At 41.4% G+C, this 17,879-nt stretch overlaps 1 protein-coding gene across 4 annotated transcripts in view; it reads left to right on the top strand.

The window, feature by feature from the left end:
* The window catches only part of LOC147017223 (uncharacterized), a 284,769-nt gene that overhangs the window by 162,176 nt on the left and 104,714 nt on the right, over positions 1 to 17,879 (top strand). For all 4 annotated transcript variants that reach the window (XM_085846675.1, XM_085846676.1, XM_085846673.1 and 1 more), the window contains one exon: positions 2,943 to 3,102. In XM_085846675.1, coding sequence (XP_085702801.1) covers positions 2,943 to 3,102 — 160 coding nt within the window. The remainder of the gene's footprint in view (positions 1 to 2,942; positions 3,103 to 17,879) is intronic.

Genomic DNA, 17,879 nt, shown 5'->3' with positions numbered 1-17,879 from the left:
GCATCTAGTTAATCTGTTTCTGGTGTATGCTTCCCCTCAATCCCCTCCCTTACCTCAAATGGCACACAGCTGACACCACACGTGAAAACGCTGAATGCCGAAACTCTGTGTTTGCTTCTAAATATTGTGTCCCAAACCCACTGCTTTCTGTACCCACCTTACCCAGTTGCATCCAGCTGTTCCTCAACTGTCTTTTTTTCTCCTGACAAGTTGGAGAGCTTGCTGTCAAACCTTGACTCAGATTCTGCAACCAGTCCAGATGGCATCAACCCACGTGTCCTAAAAACCTGCTCTGCTGCTCTGCTGCTCTTGCTCGCCCTCTATCTGTTCTATTCACCCTCTCATTTGCTCAAGGTCATCTGCCATCTGCTTGGAAATCAGTAAACATTACCGCTCTGCATAAACAAGGTGCAAAAACAGATCCCTGCAACTACAGACCAATCAGCCTTCTCCCAATCATCAGCAAGGTTACGGAATCCATCATCGCTTCAAACATTAAATCCTTCCTCTTTTCTAATGGCTTCAGACATTAAATCCTTCCTCTTTTCTAATGGCTTCAGACATTAAATCCTTCCTCTTTTCTAATGGCTTCAGACATTAAATCCTTCCTCTTTTCCGTGTTGAACACCCCCCCCCCCAATGTACTTTCTCAACAATCCTCTTGAAGTCCTTTCATTCAAACTTCTGGATCTTTCTTTCCTCAAAAGATCTTTCTTGGGAAAGCCGCATTTCAGAGCTGGGCTCCAAAGCCAGTTGCTGACTGGGCAACCTCTATTTTGCAAGGTCCTTCCTTGGCACACCTGAGCTCCTGACCGCATACAAAGCTTTCATCCGCAGCCTGATTGAGTACTGCTTTTCCCGCTGGGCTGGTACTCCTGCCTCTCACCTTTCTCGGCTTCACGCTGTGGAAACCAAGGCATTTAGGATCAGTGTTTATCTCCTACGATAAGGCTGAGTCTTTGGGTCTCTCACTCTTTCACCCAGGCAGGTTTGTGGTCTTTGTTTTCTCCTGTCTCCTCTCTGGTCTCGCCCCCCCCCTGCTCTGTCTCTGATATGTACCCCCCCCACCCCACCATATTTCCTCAAGGAGCTCAAGAACCGCCAGCAACCCCCTTCTGGTAAAACTACCAAAATCAAGAATCACTGTTCACCTTCACTCTTTCATTCCTCTGTTTTTCTCCCACCTTTGGAACAAACTCCCACACTCTCATGAATCTCACTCTTCCTTCCAGGTCTTCAAAACAGCTGTTCACCACCATCTCGTATCTTCCCCAAGCGAAAATGCTATTATTATTCCAGTGAAATGAGAGTAGTGCTCATATACTGGAGTTGGTAACAGGTCCTCCTGCAGTAGTCTGCAGATAATTACAACAAGAAAGGAAGCCCCTGTGTCCCCATCCAAAACCCTGATCTTTTCTACCCCTGTTTATCCACTCCAAACCCACCTCCTTCAAATATCCCTGCTTTCTTTCCTCAAAGTTCCTGTAGTGTCCATCTTATTTACCCTGTGTATTCCACCCATCCCTCTCTCTCCACAGATCTAATGTCTCTGTTCCTCACCATGTTTTCCTTTCCTCTCCCACCCTCTTGTCTCCTGCTCCCCTCGTTGTGCGTTCTGTGTTCGCTCTCATACAGGCCTTGATTATATATATATATATATATATATATATATATATATATATATATATATATATATATATATATATATATATATATATATATATATATATATATGTATGTATGTATATAACCAGGGTTGCATCAGGAAGGGCATCCAGCATAAAACCTCTGCCAAATCAGTATGCGGATCATAACGGATGATCCGCTGTGGCGACCCCTAACGGGAGCAGCCGAAAGACGAAATATATATATATATATATATATATATATATATATATATATATATATATATATATATATATATATATATATATATATATATATATATCTCACCAATATTACAAATATATTTGTACAAATGAAATGTTCATATTATGATTGGTGTAAATCATGACAACACAGCCAATCTATGATGTAATTCTCTGTAACTATGTGTGGAGAGTCTTGTGTTGCTTGCTGATCCACGCTGTTGTATTATATAAATCTCTCCACTGCAATGACTAATTGTTTGTCTGTATTCAGTGCTTCGTGTGCATGTTTCGTGATGCATGATGCCTTTATTCCAAAGCAAAATTCGAATTTTTTCGCTGTGCCCCTAAATTATTGACATTCTGCATTGTTGAGAATTGTCATTCTGCATTTGGCTCTGCCCATCAAGAACCTGCCATCACTGGCTCTGGAATACATGGTGGAGCTGTAATTGGTATTTCACTGCTTGTTTTTACATTTTCTGCTTTGGCATTGTCATGGAGAAATTGCATTATGCGTTTGGTTGTGATTCCAGAAATTGCAATGAAAAGAGGTCGTGAACTGTACAAGTGCAACATGCTTGACTTTGCATAAAATATCTCTGCCATCCACATGTATGGTTGAAGGGAACTTCATATATCTTGAGTTGCCCAAATTGCTCGCAGCCAGATTTGCAAAGATTGCTGGAATTTGACCAGACTTTGCATCATCGTTGTACGTCGACTCGGATTCTGGGAGATCGGCAGTTTGATCTTCGGCTGAGTCCTACCAAAGACCTTAAAAATGCTACGCACCGCTTCCTTGCATTTTAAAAGGAATGAGCATGAACAAACAACCATAGATTCGAAATTATTGCACAGGCTTGATGGGTGGCCTGATGGCCTTTTCCTGCATTAAATTTCCTTGTTAAGGAACTACATTACATGATGTGATTGCAATGTTTTTGTTCGCTCCCCTCTGCACTGTGCACTGGAAGATTAACAGTTGCAAGTGTCCGTTCAAGTTCATCGAAAAACCTTCACGTTATCTCTGGAAACTCACAGTTGCCGTTTTTACTAACCCCTTCGTGGCAGATGCAATGATTCAGACGATATCTTTGTTGGAGATGAGGAGCTGAGAAAGGTGGCCACACACATTGAGAAGGAGCTTTTTGTACTTTGCCAGACAACGGACAGCAAATACAAGAGCAAAGTGCGCAGTCTCATCCTCAACCTCAAGGATCCAAAAAACCAGGTTGCTCTGCCTTTATTGCAGCCCAATGCTGTTGTCCTTTGGTGATGGATTTTTTTTGCCCGAGAGTGCTTCGATAAAATGGTGCCTTGTTTTATTTATTTGTTTGTTTGTTTTTTTATTTGTTTTGTAATTTTATTATTGGAAATTTGTTTTTTTGTGGCCTTTACATTCCCATCCACATTTCCCAGGTAACTCTTCGATGTCGTCTTTCATGTTTGCCATTTTCGTTCAGCAAACAGAATTCAAAACATTGGCTTCATCATCAACTCAGTTATTGATGTCACTTGTACCTACTTTTTAAGCATGTGTTGCGGAAATTCAAATTTATGGTTTACTTCTATGTATTGCTTGAAGTTGGGATGCACATTATATTAACATGTTCTATTCTGGATTTCGTTTATAACTTCTGTATACAACAATTGGCTTTAACACTTACCAGAATACAGACATTAAATGTATCTCCTAATTAATGCAAACAACTTTTTAAATGATAAATTACACTGGCCAACAAAGATTTTGCTACTGGGGTGGAAACATATGTTCTCGAGCAGGGGTTCCCAACCTTTTTTACTGGGGTACCATTTCACATGTTCGTGGTCCCCACCGAGTGCCACTGTACCAAAATTCACCTAAAATAGTGTTTATTTGCGATACAGATACGACAATGGGGAGTTAAACAATACTAACAATTCACAGCTATGACATTGAGCAATCTGATCTGAACAAAAGAATGATACAGTAAGTACCTATTTGATTGTGTAAAATATCCAGTCAATGGGATGGTTGAGCCTGCTTCTTGCTCACAAGCAGGTCGATGTCAGGCTTTGTTTTGGATAAAGCACACCGAACATCATGTTCAACATCCAGTAGGGATCTTTGTTTTGTTTTTAGAATAACGACTGACAAGAACCCAGCTTCACACAGCCATGTAGATGGGAATACTATGAGCGAATGAACAACCAGGGCAGCTAGCTTAGGGTAAGACCCCAACATTCCACACCAGAAGTCCGCAAGATTCATCTCGTCAAACTAATCTCAGGCTGTGGAGTCGTTCTGGAGATCAATCAAGCTTTCCTGCAGTCCTGTTCCAGGTGGCAAATCCAATGCATTCATGCGAAATGGGTTGCGAATCATTTTCAGATCCAGTTCCTTGAGATCCGGAAAATAGGAATTTAATTGCTCATCCAAATAAGCGAGGTGATCTTTTACGAGTTGTACGAACTCCCTTGGGGGATTCTTTTCACGCTTCCTAAGAATATCGGCCGTGCAAGAAAACATGACCACCACTCCCGCTTCGACATTCGTCTTCCACAGTTGGAGTTTTTCCTGAAATCCCTTGACCTTGTCTATGAAGTCAATGATAGTCGTGCCAGTCCCCTGAAGAGACTTGTTCAGGGCGTTTAACTGAGAGAAAATGTCGACCAAATAAGCCAGGTGCAATGCCCAGTCGGGGTCGTTCAAAGCAGCGACGAAATCGACAGTCTTTGGTTTTCCATCGTTTTCAAAGAATTCACGAAGATTATCTCGCAGTTCAAACACGCGCTCCGCCATATTTCCATGGGATAACCATCTCACCTCAGTGTGGAATAAGAGAACGTTATGGTCGGAGTCGAAATCCTCGCAAAGTTTCTTGAAAAGTCGCAAATTGAGAGCCTGGGATTTCACATGGTTCACAATTTTGATCATGGTTGAGATAACGCCAGTCAATGGCTTGGGGAGCGCCTTGGCTGCGAGTGCGTGGTGGTGGATCATGCAGTGGAGGCCACGCACTTCAGCCTTTCAGATCAACCCATGACAGCCCAACTTGATCAAAGACGGAAGACACCTCTTCGAAAATGTCCTTTGCTTTCATTGTGGTTTTAAGCGGGCGGCAAAATAGTATTTCATCCTTGAACTTGGCTTTATGCACGCACCGAACGAACGCTAACAGTTGGGCACAATTTGCCACGTCAGTTGACTCATCCAATTGCATAGAAAATCCACATGGAGATGCCTTGATTTCTGCCACCACCTGGTCACGAATATTGGTTGACATTTCTTCAATGCACCTCTGAACTGTGTTGTTTGACAACAAAAGAGAATTGAGCTTCTTAGCGCTTTGTTCTCCCAGCATGAGATGTACGATATCCTTTGTGGCGGGAAGGATGAGGCTTTCACCGACGGTGTGAGGTTTTTTCTGTTCTGCAATTCGCAGTGCAACTAAGTAGGATGCCTTTACGGCTGCCGTGGACTGCTGTTGAAAACTGCCGCTGCCATTGAAGCGTGCTCTTTTCATGGCATTTTCCTTCCGACGAAAAAAAATCATGGTCCTTGTCGCTGTGTTCAGGATGAACAGAATCAAAATGGTGCTTCAATAGACTTGGCTTCATAGATTGATTGCCGAGAACTTTTCCACAAATCACACACTGTGGAGCTTTTAATTCACCTTTTTGGATGGAAGTGAAGCCTGACTTGAGATAACTCTCCGAATATTTTCGCATTGACATGATGCTGGTGAACGATAACGGCAACAATAAGCCGAGCAATAAGCAATGATGACAGTGTGGCGTGTAGAGACAAAACGAATAATAAGACTTGTGCACAATGGCCGATAACAAACAGCTGTCAGTGTACAGCCACTTTCGATATAAATTTAATTATTGTGCACAAGCTGCATGAGAGAGAAGTAAATAAAAACTGTGTTAAAAAAAGAAGCACGCTGCCACGTACCACCGAGAAAGTCCAAATGTACCACCTGTGGTATGCGTACCATGGATTGGGAACCCCTGTTCTTGAGTAAATTGAGTTTGCTGATTCTGAATCTGAAGTCGGAATGTTCTCACCACATCAGCGTTTTGAGTTGTATATATATGGTCCAATTACAGTAGTTTGTCCTGGTGGGTGATTTTGAGTGATCATAAATTATTATTTTTGGTATTCTTGGTTTCAGGAATATAGCAATACAACTGTTGTAGAATATTATTTCTCATAAAAAGAGCTTTAGAATGCACTTTCAATTGTTTTAAAAAGGATTAAATCTGACCAAGCTATGAATTTGTAAGTATAATTTTCCACGTGGCATGACAATTTTTAACTAACCCTAACCCTTATGAAAAACTTTGTAAAGACATTGGATCATTGTGGTAATGGCTTCCAATATCTCAGAGAGAAGTTTGGAGCAGAGAAAACTGATGCTAAACTCAAAGCAGGCATTTTCGTTGGGCCCCGGATCCAAGAACTGATATGTGATCCTGAGTTCAAAAATAAACTGAACCCACTTGAGTTTGCAGCATGGGAAGCATTTATGTTGGTTGTGCAGAACTTTCTTGGAAACCATAGAGCTGAACAGTTTGCAGAATTAGTGAACAACATACTGAAGGCCTATCAGTGAATGGGCTGTAGGATGTCTCTTAAAATACACTTCTTGCATTCTCATCTTGATTTCTTCCCACCTAATCTGGGTGAGGTAAGCGATGAGCATGGCGAAATCTTCCACCAAGACATTTCAATCGAAACTTGGTATCAAAGCCGGTTCAACCCAAACATGATGGGTGATTACTGCTGGTTCTGACAACAGGAGACCAGTTCCACACACAAGTGCAAGAAAGAGCAAGTGTCTCACATACTTCTGACCATGTCTGAACAGTGCCTACGCTGACTATATTGAAAAGAACAGTGTAAACTTGAAGTGTTGTTTCTAAATCACTCACAATGGGGCAGATTTCTCGATCAAGTTTACACCCTTCCTAAGATTACCATGTTCTAATGTTTTATTCACTTCTTTTTCTGCAACTTGTTTATGTTCTTGGTTTGTATACTACACATTATACACAGAGGTCAATCATTGTTGTCTAAATATGATGTGAAAGTAATTACTAAGCACTGATATTAGATGTACAATGTGGTGATCTTCAAATGTAAAGTATCTAATGTAGCATGCTGGGTATCATTAATGCATATACATAATTCGAAAACCTGACGTGCTGGCTAAATTCTGACTCCAGATTTGAAATCGGCGGCCCAGATTTATTCCTGTTGGGTTCAATCTTGTTCCGCATCTTTGTAAATGGCCTCCACGAGTCTCTGCAAAGCCCTTTCTTAGTTATGGCAGATGACAAAACATGGTTGTACAGTTACTCTATCCCATTGCTCGGCATACCGTAGCTGCGTCACTTTCTGCTGGTCTGGAATTGATTGGATGCTGCTTTTTATATGTGAAACGTCCTTCAATCCATGCAGATCTCACACACTCACTCTGCTGCTAAGTTAAGGATGGTCAGAAGGAACCCACCTATCTATTTCCTTCGTCAACCACTGGAAGGGTTAATTTCTTGAACTTCAAGGCCTCGTCATCAGCCATGACGTCCTGTGCCGACCACATAAGGATGGCCTCCAAAGCCAGCCACAGACAAGGCATCCTCTGTCACTCCAGGCCATTCCTTAAAAACAGAACTACTTGCAGTCGATGAGCCTTTCTCTGGAGCTCAATGGAGTGCTGCTCTCCTCGTTGGGCTGGTGCCCCAGCATCACATCCGTTTCTCCTGGAATCTCAATATTGTTAACATCTCCTGCAATGAGCACGAGACGCAAGTCCTGCTCTCGCATTGCATCAAAAACAGGTAAGTGGTCTCTTCTTTTTGCAGCCTCTCCTCCGGTTTAGCTCCTCTGCTCTCTCAGCTCTCAGACCCAGCCCGGAATCTCCAGGATGTACGTGTTCTTCCTGGTTAAACTCAAAATTTGGGCTGACCGTCTCCAACTCTTTTGTTTCTCTTTTCTTTCATTTGTGGAACCACCTTCCTGAGGCTGTTTAATCCCACTCTTCCTTCTTAGAGTTTCAAGCAGGTGCCTACGCTGACTATATTGCACCTGGAGGTGCTCTCCCATCTCGTGTCATCCCCCATCCAGAGATTGAATTCATTAAATAAATTAAAAACATTACATGCACAGTGTGCATCCAAATTTCAAATACAGGTGCACAAATAGTTTTACATGCACCAGTGTCTCAAGAAGTGCCTTTGGAATCGATCAAAACATCCAGTTCACCGTTGAAAATCTCGGGAGAAGGGTTTGCATCGTCTCCGCTGACCTTGGGTAATTTGGCCTGATCGTCGAGCCAAAAAAGCCATTATACTTTTCTGATGTCTTTTCATAACAGATTTGAAAATTTTGGAAACTTTGCTCAACAGATTTAGCAATGCTGACGCATGTGTGACAGTCTCATGCAGGCATGACTTATTCGGTGGATGCAAAACTACAACCACTAAAGGGTCTTCATGTCATTGCTCCTATGTGATATTGACCTTGGTTCAGTGGTGATTACCTTAGCCCATGAAAAAAATGTGGTCAAAATTTGCAGGAATATTTTACGGCCATTGCACATGAGGTAAATTTCCTTTATTTTAACATGTTTGTAAGGTATTCAACATCTAGACCACAACAGCGGGATATTTGTAGCAAGCAGAAGTATGTGGCGGACACTCCACTTCCGGGTTGACGCCAAACCTGGTCAATGTCGTGTTTTCGTGTTGGTGATTAAATATGTCTCACATTAAACACATTTTAAACTCGTACTAGATACATATGTATTTTGTAATGAGTAATTTCAACTTGTGACCATGTTAATAAACTGAAAACACACAATACGTCACACCTCGTGCAATATTATCCTTACCTTCCACAAGGTGCGAGTCCCATTAGCCTTGGAAAATTGCCAGTGAAAATTCCTCATCCTCTTCAGTGTGAGGTGACTAAAATGGCTCAGCTAAAATACAACCAGTGCCATAGCATCACACGTAATTGTGGATAGGGAGGGGGGACGGGATGAGGTTTCCGTTGGATTATCAGTTATTATGGACATTCCCGCATCGATCAGAGTGCTAATTAGGTAAGTTATTAGGTTACATTTCAACAAAATCGGTGTTTTGTTTTATGCGCACACAATGCATGCAGTTCAGAAGTGTGTTTCTGCACGGATGCACCTGTAATGTTTAAAACCTGCCACATCTACACCCTACCAAACCCTCTTATTTATGGGTTGTGGTATTTCCTCCTGTCCTCCCTTCCATTTCCTCTACTTTTCCTTTCATTCATTCCTTTGCTTTTGTGTGTCTATGTTGCCCAACTGCCACTGGTACATCAATTTGTTGCCTTTCTACTCGGTGACCTCGCTCTTCTCGAAGCCTCAATGTTGTATTAAATAATGTGTATATTTTTTGTGTTTGTACAAACATGTACACTTGGTTCTCGATTTACACTCATTCTATTTCCGTGTTTTTGATTTTATGCCGAAGACAAAGTGGTGAGCAATTTTCTATTTATGCATTATAATTTTCGAGTCAACGTTTTTTTCCGTGAAAAAAAAAATTATATTTTATGCCAGTCCGCAACGGAAGTGGAGGTACGATATACAGTTTACCACGTTTCTCACCTTTAGTCAACTCGAGTGCATATCTGTACTGTACTCGTGAGAGGTATCGGTTGACCTTCATTTTTGTGTGTTTTGTGCTAAACTCTCCCAAACCATCATGAGTGTTAAACGACCCTCAAGTTCTCCAGTTCTCCTGTACTGTACACGTTTCTCACCTTTAGTCAACTGGAGTGCACGTCTGCACTGTACTCGTGAGAGGTATCGGCTGACCTTCATTTTTGTGTGTTTTCTGCCAAACTCTCCCAAACCATCGTGAGTGGTAAACAAACGACCCTCAAGTTCTCCAGCTGAGACTCCCATGAAGAAAGCTCCTGAAGCTATTAGTTTGGACATTAAAATGCACGTGGTGAATCGATTTGAGTGGTGGGGAGCGTTTGGTGGACATTGGCGGCATGCTCAGCCTTCCTCCCTCAATGGTCAGGACAATTACTAGTAACGCTATCAAAATAAAATTGAGTGCACGAAAGTTGATTGTCTCATCGTCTCAGAAACCACTTCATCCCCACCTGCACCTCGCAAGCCTGGACATTCGCTGCGTGCCATAAATTTTGGTGAGTACCATACATATTTACTTAAAACCGTCCATAATTTATTCATTTAAACATTTATTTATATTCTTTATTGATTTATTGAGTTGTCTCTTAAGTATTTTATTTCCAGAAACTGCCTTTCCTAGGGTTAGAGTTAGGTTAGGACCGGAAGTTTCCACCCTGGAATGCATCTTCAATTAATAACATTACCCCGGATTAATAATTAATAACAACAGAAAATCGTTTTTCATTTACAGTACGTTTTTTTCGTTTTACATTCAGTGTTTTTGGAACGAATCTCAAGTGTAAATTGAGAAGTCCTTGTATTATTGTGTGTGTGTTCTTTTTAAGGTCAAATAAGTAACATTCTTCGAATATCTACTCTAGTTTTTTTGTTGGACTGATATATTTCATCATTTGCATATAAAGTAGAACATGTCCTGCACTCTCTATGGTTTGTGAGCGAAGTACCATGTGGTATATCGCCATTGTGAGAGTCCCTCGAGTTTTTCCACCAAATCACTGGTTCTGCAGTGGCAGCAGAATTGACAACAAATTCTTGTTCAACAAATGAATGTGAAATTCTCTCAAGGTTTATTTATTTATTTATTTATTTATTTATTTATTTATCCATCATCAGTGCCTTGTATGCCTGGTGTTGGCTTTATGGTTCGAGTGGTGGGCTTGGAATCCGAGGATCCCGAGTTCAAATCCCATTCGGCTGTTGAATTAATACCAGGTGGGGTTGACTCTGCCTGTCATCCTTCCAAGGTCGGCAAAATGAGTACCAGCTTGCTGGTATCCTGTGTCGGAGTGGTGACCCGTCCAGGATTGTGCCCAATAGCCAAGTTGACTGCTTAAGCAGCACCGACACTCTGCACAGAGTATGGTCCCAATCTCCTTCTCCTCCTCATCAGTGCCTTGAGAATAATGGTTTTCTCGTTGTGCACTCTTTTCTCACGCAGCATTGTCATACTTTGTGCCAACCCTTCATCTGCATCATCTGATCTGCACATTTGAATATGTTCATCATTGAAACTTTTTTGTTGACTGTCTACTTTTGAAGCCTTCCTCCTCCTTTTCCCTCCTCCCCCTACATCTAGCCCTTTCCCCCACCATAATTTCATTATTTTTTCTGCTCACAACATGATAACTTGCCCTATTTTTCATTGAAACTTTCCAATTGCTACACATTGTCAATGACCAACTGAAGAATGAAGAGGGATGGAACAACCAGCCAAGCAAACCATACATTGGCATGTATCCCATTTACACCACAGTACCATAGAAAAGACTGTCTCTTTTTAGGTCATCTCTAACGAGATGACCTCATAAAACCAGTCTCGATGTCCATCCGTACGTAAGTACCCATTTTTTTCTTCCGATTTTCTTGATATTTGGTATGTGGGTAGATGTCGATGAGGAATGCATGAAGGTATGACCTTTGACCCGATTGAAGGTCAAGGTCACTCCAAAGTTACGAAATCGTCCTTTTTCAAAATCTATCTCCTCCGCCGTTTATGATCCGATCTTTGAAATTCCTTCGGATTCTGATAATATGGAACAATATCTAAATTTGGTCGGGCCAGTTTTTTGAAATTCGTCCTGGTTATCGAGTCACGTGTCTTCAAAGTTGTAAAATAGTCGGTGATACGATCAAAAAAAATTTTGCCTGATCTTGATGAAGCTTGGTATGTAGGTAAAGGTCGATGACTGATGCACGACGGTATGACTTTTGACACGATTGAAGGTCAAGGCCAAGGTCAAGGCCACTCCAAAGTTGCGAAATCATCCATTTTCAAAATCTATCTCTTCCGTTTATGATCCGATCTTCAAAATTTCTTCGGATTCTGATAATGTGAAACAATATCTAAATTTGTTGGGGCCAGTTTTTTGAAATTTGTCCTGGTTATCGAGTCACGTGTCTTCAAAGTTGGAAAAATCGTCGATGTGTTACGGTCAAAAAAAAATTCGTCTGATCTCGATGAAACTTGTTATGTCGGTAGGGGTCGATGAGTGATGTACGACGGTATGACTTTTGACACGATTGAAGGTCAAGGTCAAGGCCACTCCAAAGTTGTGAAATCGTCCATTTTCAAAATCTATCTCCTCCGCCGTTTCTGATCCGATCTTCGAAATTTCTTCGGATTCTGATAATATGGAACAATATCTAAATTTGGTCAGGCCGGTTTTTAGGTCATCTCTATAATCTCAGTAGAGATGACCTAATAAAGCCAGTCTCGAAGTCTGTCCGCACATCCGTCCGTCCACAATCAAACCGAGTGGAGACAAATAACCAATAGTGGAATGGATAGAGGTCGATGAGACATGCACAACGATATAACTTTCAAGGTCGTCCAAGGTTGAGGTCAAGGTCACGAGGCTGTCAAAGTTGCAAAAATCGTCGATTTCAAATCGTATCTACTCCCTCATTTATCAAGAGAGATCAAATGTTATTAGTGATTCAGATACTATGGACGATTATCTAGAACATCACGAGCCATTTTTTTGAAATTTGCTCTCGTTCCGATTTTATAGCCCTTCAAACTTCGCTCTGATTCTTACCTGTCCTGTGCTAATTTGAAGTGGTCATCCGGAGGCCGGCGCCAATCTCTGAAGATGCTCTGGGTCCTGCGCAATTTTTTGCATATTTTTACCCCGTATGGGCCGTTCATAAAGTACATACAAAAATGAGGGGGGTGGGTGGTTTAAAGCCCGCGTACGGGCTGCGTACAGGGGTGGGTGTGTGGTACGACGGCTGCATACATACTTTATGAAAGTGGTGTCGGACTACATGAAAGCGTTTCAGAAGATGAAGATTAGCCTGTCGTCATCGTGAGGGGGAAAAATATCCCCGTTCACAGGAACATTTTCGACGTGATGTTGAATCCGTGGACGTCAATAATTGTTCCATATTACTGTATTACCGTAGTTAATAATTACTGATGCATTTGAGATAAATCTACAGTTCGTTGTAATCTTCAAGTATTGTGATGTGATATGAGACACATGGGGGTGGGTTGGTGGTCACCAGCCTGCATACAGAGTGAGGGGGTGGGTGGTTTTGAAACCCGGAAGTAGAGCGTACGTACTTTATGAACTGCCCCTATTCCAGTCTATCACATAAATTATCATGAAAGCGCTCCTGCTGTTGTCAGGATCATTTATTCAGAAAAGTGTCTCCTTCATCATTTATTTAAGTGACCGACTGTTCTGGCGATCTGCATTCTACGACCAGATCCACGAGCCATGGAATCGATTGTAGATGCCCCTAATTTGATTTTGCTTCTGTCGATCTCTGGCAGAGATGACCGGCACTCCCGCTCGGGGGTATTTTTTAAAATTTGTCTTGGTTATCGCGTCACGTGTCTTCAAAGTTGGAAAAATCGTCGATGTGAAACGGTCAAAAAAATTTCGCCCGATCTTGATGAAACTTGGTATGTAGGTAGGGGCCGATGAGTGATGCACAACGGTATGACTTTAGACACGATTGAAGGTCAAGGTCACTCTAAAGTTGAAAAATCAGCTAATTTCAACATTATCTCCGCCATTTATTATCCGATCTCGGCGGAATTTCCAACGGATTATGATAGTAGGGTACAATATCTGAATCTGTTTGGGTCGTATTTTCAAAATGTATCTCCGGATAACTCAGAAATGTAGTTTGATTTCTGAGGTTTTCTATCCTTTTTACTCCCGGGCTTTCGTCTGTACGTTGAACCAAAAGACAAGATGACATCGAAGCCATTCTGAGCCGATCAGAGATCCACATCTACAGAGCTTCAGAGATGACCGTCACCTCCAACCGGGGGTAATTTTTTTCCTCCTTCTTCTTCCTCTACTACTTCTTCATATTGTTCTTCTTTTTGTTTTTGTTGGATCATATAAAGTTTCACTTTGCTGCATTCCACTATCATACAGGAGAACAGGGTAGATGGAGAGAACAAAATGGATGTTGAAGAGTAAGAGTAGAAGAAACAGAGCCATGTATGGTCCTCATTCCACTATGTTGTGAAGTAATTGACACTGGTCTATCAAAATATTTGTAGGAGTGAGGGAAGTGTGTTGGGAGGAATAAGGCGGGGGGGGGGAGGTGGGGAGAGGGGGTTGGGGTGATAAATTTCTCAGTTTTCTTAACTCTTCTATTTGTGACATGTATTTGATAACATGCCCAGCTTTAAAAAAAAAAAAAAAACATTTGTGGTGAAAAGAGAGATGAACTCCATTAGGAAGAGCAAAACAAACTCCAAGAATAGCAGAGCTACGAAAAAATATTGGAATTTTTTGGAGGAATGGTTGGGCCTGTGGTGTCTGGCGTGTGGTGTGGACACTTCCGAAACTTGGGATTTATTTTTGGGACCAAAAGCTTGTTGGAAATCTGAACAGTTTATTCAGTTTTTGCCTAACTGCATAACTTCTCGTTACCGCAGAAAGATCGTTGCTTTTATATTCGTATCACACTCGTTGAGAGAAAATTCTAAAATTGAATTATGCTCGTTTCCTTCAATATTTCGATAGTCTTTCTGGAGGATTTATTCCTCAAAGTAACGGGTCTTTGTCAAAAATAGTCACAATTGGCAAAGTGGCGACTCGTGTGGAGCTGATAATACTCCAAGTTTGTCAAACTTGATGAAGATTGCCAAGTCTCCCGATTTACGGAGTCCTCACCATTGGCACTTGGCAGCAAGTAAGGAGACTTGAACAAATCTGTATATTTTTTCAATTAACTCCATTTCCAGAAGATTCTTGTTCGGCTGGAAATGGCAAAACAATCGAGACCTCATGCTTTCTGTTGAACATTTACAAAGCCTTCGGTTCTCCACTCGTGTCTTATAAAACGGATGGTTTTGCCATTACCAGCCCAGATGCACCTCTTTTGGGCTTTGCAAAATTTTATTCGTACCTTCTTAATGGCTTTGTGCAACATTTGAAGACGACATTTATATCACAGCTTTGCTGAAATGCTTTATCCTTGTTGCGGCCTTTGATTTTGCACCAATTGCCAACAGTCGTTAAACCGCGTTGTTGTGCAACATGTAAAGTGCATTCTTTAACACGAGCATTACGACTTCATCCCCCGCTGTGAAAATCACGAGGTTTGTACATTTAAGTAAGACATTAAATTCTGGGAAAGGCAAAGTGACAAATTGGCAAAAAAGATAGATTGTAAAATGCTCAAAGGCAAAGGTTATCTTCATCTATTTTTACCTATGATAACTCGATGGCTGATACACTGCGAGCTAAATGCCATCTCCCAGTGCTGCACAATGATGCGCTTTGGATTTTTACATGAGCTTGTCTTTGTGTGCAGGTTAGTTAACATTGCCTATGTGATTGGCATAGTTTGCACACCCATGGTACCATTGTGCGTAGGAGGTGGTGTACGTCACAGCTCCCTGCCCATCCACCTGCTCATTATCTCTCCCATGTTTCAAAGGACTCAAATTAATAAATTATTATTGTGATGTTCATTCAACTTACCTGAACTATTTTGTTTGTACTTGCAATGAAGCTTCTTGCCAGTGTGATTTTTGTGATTTGATGTTGAACACTTGATCTGAAAATGCATTTAACAACCCATTCATTGTCACACCTGAAAAATTGGAAAAGCTATTTTGTGTTTCCACTTCAAGACAGTTGAACTACCAATGGAAGGTAAAGCTAGAGGCTCAATAATCTCTTAATTATATCTCAGAGCCAAGCACAAAGGATAAAGGTCATTTTTTATTGGACATCTTCAGCAGAGTTTCATATTTATCATTGAACTCAATGCCCACCAGTTTCCCCACTAAAATTTGTTTCTCCCCATGTGACATTAACAAGTCACCAACTGCATTGTGTACAACAGAGGCGAGGTTCCTCGTCGACATCCCCACCCTAACGCTGAAGATCTGTGCTCCAGAGCCACCTTGCCCTTGGGCCAAGCTGTTCTTGTTGGTATAGCAACAACAGTGGCATTATCCCAACTTGTAGAAATCTGCACAGAATTTTTTTTTTTAAAGGACTAATCCAGATCTGTCCAGTAATTTGCCCAATCCTTCTCAACCTAAACCTTTGTGAAGTCGATGAAGGTGTCGTCAAACAGCGATATCCAGATATATTTGAAAACCTGTGCAAGTCCCAACAGAATTGCTCTATTTTGGATCTCGCTCAAACATGCAAACAAGCGAAAGGCCAAAGGAGTTTGAGTTGCTACCCTTGACAACAAGACAACATTGGATCCAATTTGGTATCGTGTACCCTTCACAAAGCCGATGCCAGCGAGGATCAAAATGGCTGGAACAATACGTGATACCTTGAGAAAGATATAATAGTTATTGTTGGCAAGGATAATATCATCACAAGCCCTGAAAGGACATTTTTTCTTGAGAAACCCATTCATCAGGTACTTCATCATTTACTTTTCTCCTCTCGTAATGCAGGTAGTGTCACTTTGTGTTAATAATCTAGTTGGCATTAATTATAACCCCTTCTGAGAAAGGCCTAAAAATTGTGGTCTTTGTCATAACCTGAACCAGCCTATTTGCAACAAGGTTGACGGTGAAGATTTACTTTTGGCTCGTCCAAGACGAATTAACAACCCAGAGCAACCTACAAAATATCTTGAATCGCAAGTTAGTAATACAAGGGCGGTTCAGACTTGAACTGGGCTGTTGTATATGAAGAGAACAATAATGCTTGTAGATTAATAACTTTTGGTGGCATTTGCATTTTCAGCACATGCCTTTTGAGTAGGAAACACGTGGATATGGGTAATGGAGCACCACTCGAGAGACAGAGTAACAAGTGAGATTGCAAAGTGTGAAACGCAAGTATAAACAAAAGTCCTTGTCAAATTTTAAGCACTTCATAAACGGCAACAAGACGTGGAAAATAAAAATTAATCGATCAAAGTTTAATCCCAAGAGCTTGGTTTGAAATTTAATCTGTCAAATGTATTTTGTAGACATGGTGGATCGATGGTCAAGTGGAATGTGTACAACGCTGTTACCATGAAAGGGCAATCAAAAAGCCTGTAAATTGTCAAACACTATCCACATGTGTTGATACCTCTTGGTTTTAAGGCATTTGCACCGGATAGGACAATACTGGACATAGCTCGTGCTGAAAATTATGGGTCGAAGCTTTAAATTTCTGACATCTTTCAGGAGGTGAGCGGGTTCTCGGAAAAGCCTGCTGATGGAAACCATAAGACGCGCACGTTTCATGTGTAGCTTGAATGCTCTTCATCCCTATAACATCAACATGAACAGGCATTCACATTTCCTTTTATAACATTTGCAGGCTTATTGAAGCAACATTAGCCATTCCATCATCCATCCTTGAGCTTCTTTTTCCATATGACAGCTTGATTGCCAGGTAGCTATCATTTTGTTGGGGCACGACTGTGCCGCTGATGCTGTGCCCCTATACCAGTACACTGGTACTCATTTTTCCGGCCTCAGAAGGATGACAGGCTGAGTCAACCCCACCTGGTGTTAATTCAGCGGCCAATGGGGCTCGAACTCAGGACCCTAAGATCCAAAGCCAGATACCCTAACCACTAAGCCAACACTAGGCTTTATCCTTGGTCTGACGAGTGCCACATTTCATATACACTCTTCATATCCCTTCAACCACCTCATATTTTTATTTTCTTTCTAATCATACCACCCTTCCAGTTTCCTCAACCTTGTTTGGCCTTTTTCCCCAGAAGTTATATAAACCAACCACTTCATTGGTTTGGGAGCAAAGCAGTCAGGCCAATGTGGGCTTATTTTGTGGTCCCATTTGGAGAAACAGCTGATAGTGATGCTAAGTTGAAATCCCATTTTCAATGTTGTTATCCATTGTCTACTACT

The sequence above is a fragment of the Eptatretus burgeri genome, chromosome 11, assembly GCF_056783735.1.
Source record: "Eptatretus burgeri isolate ZD-2024b chromosome 11, Ebu_testis_v1, whole genome shotgun sequence".
Lineage (NCBI taxonomy): Eukaryota > Metazoa > Chordata > Myxini > Myxiniformes > Myxinidae > Eptatretus > Eptatretus burgeri.
This window is presented reverse-complemented; position numbering and strand designations above follow the sequence as displayed.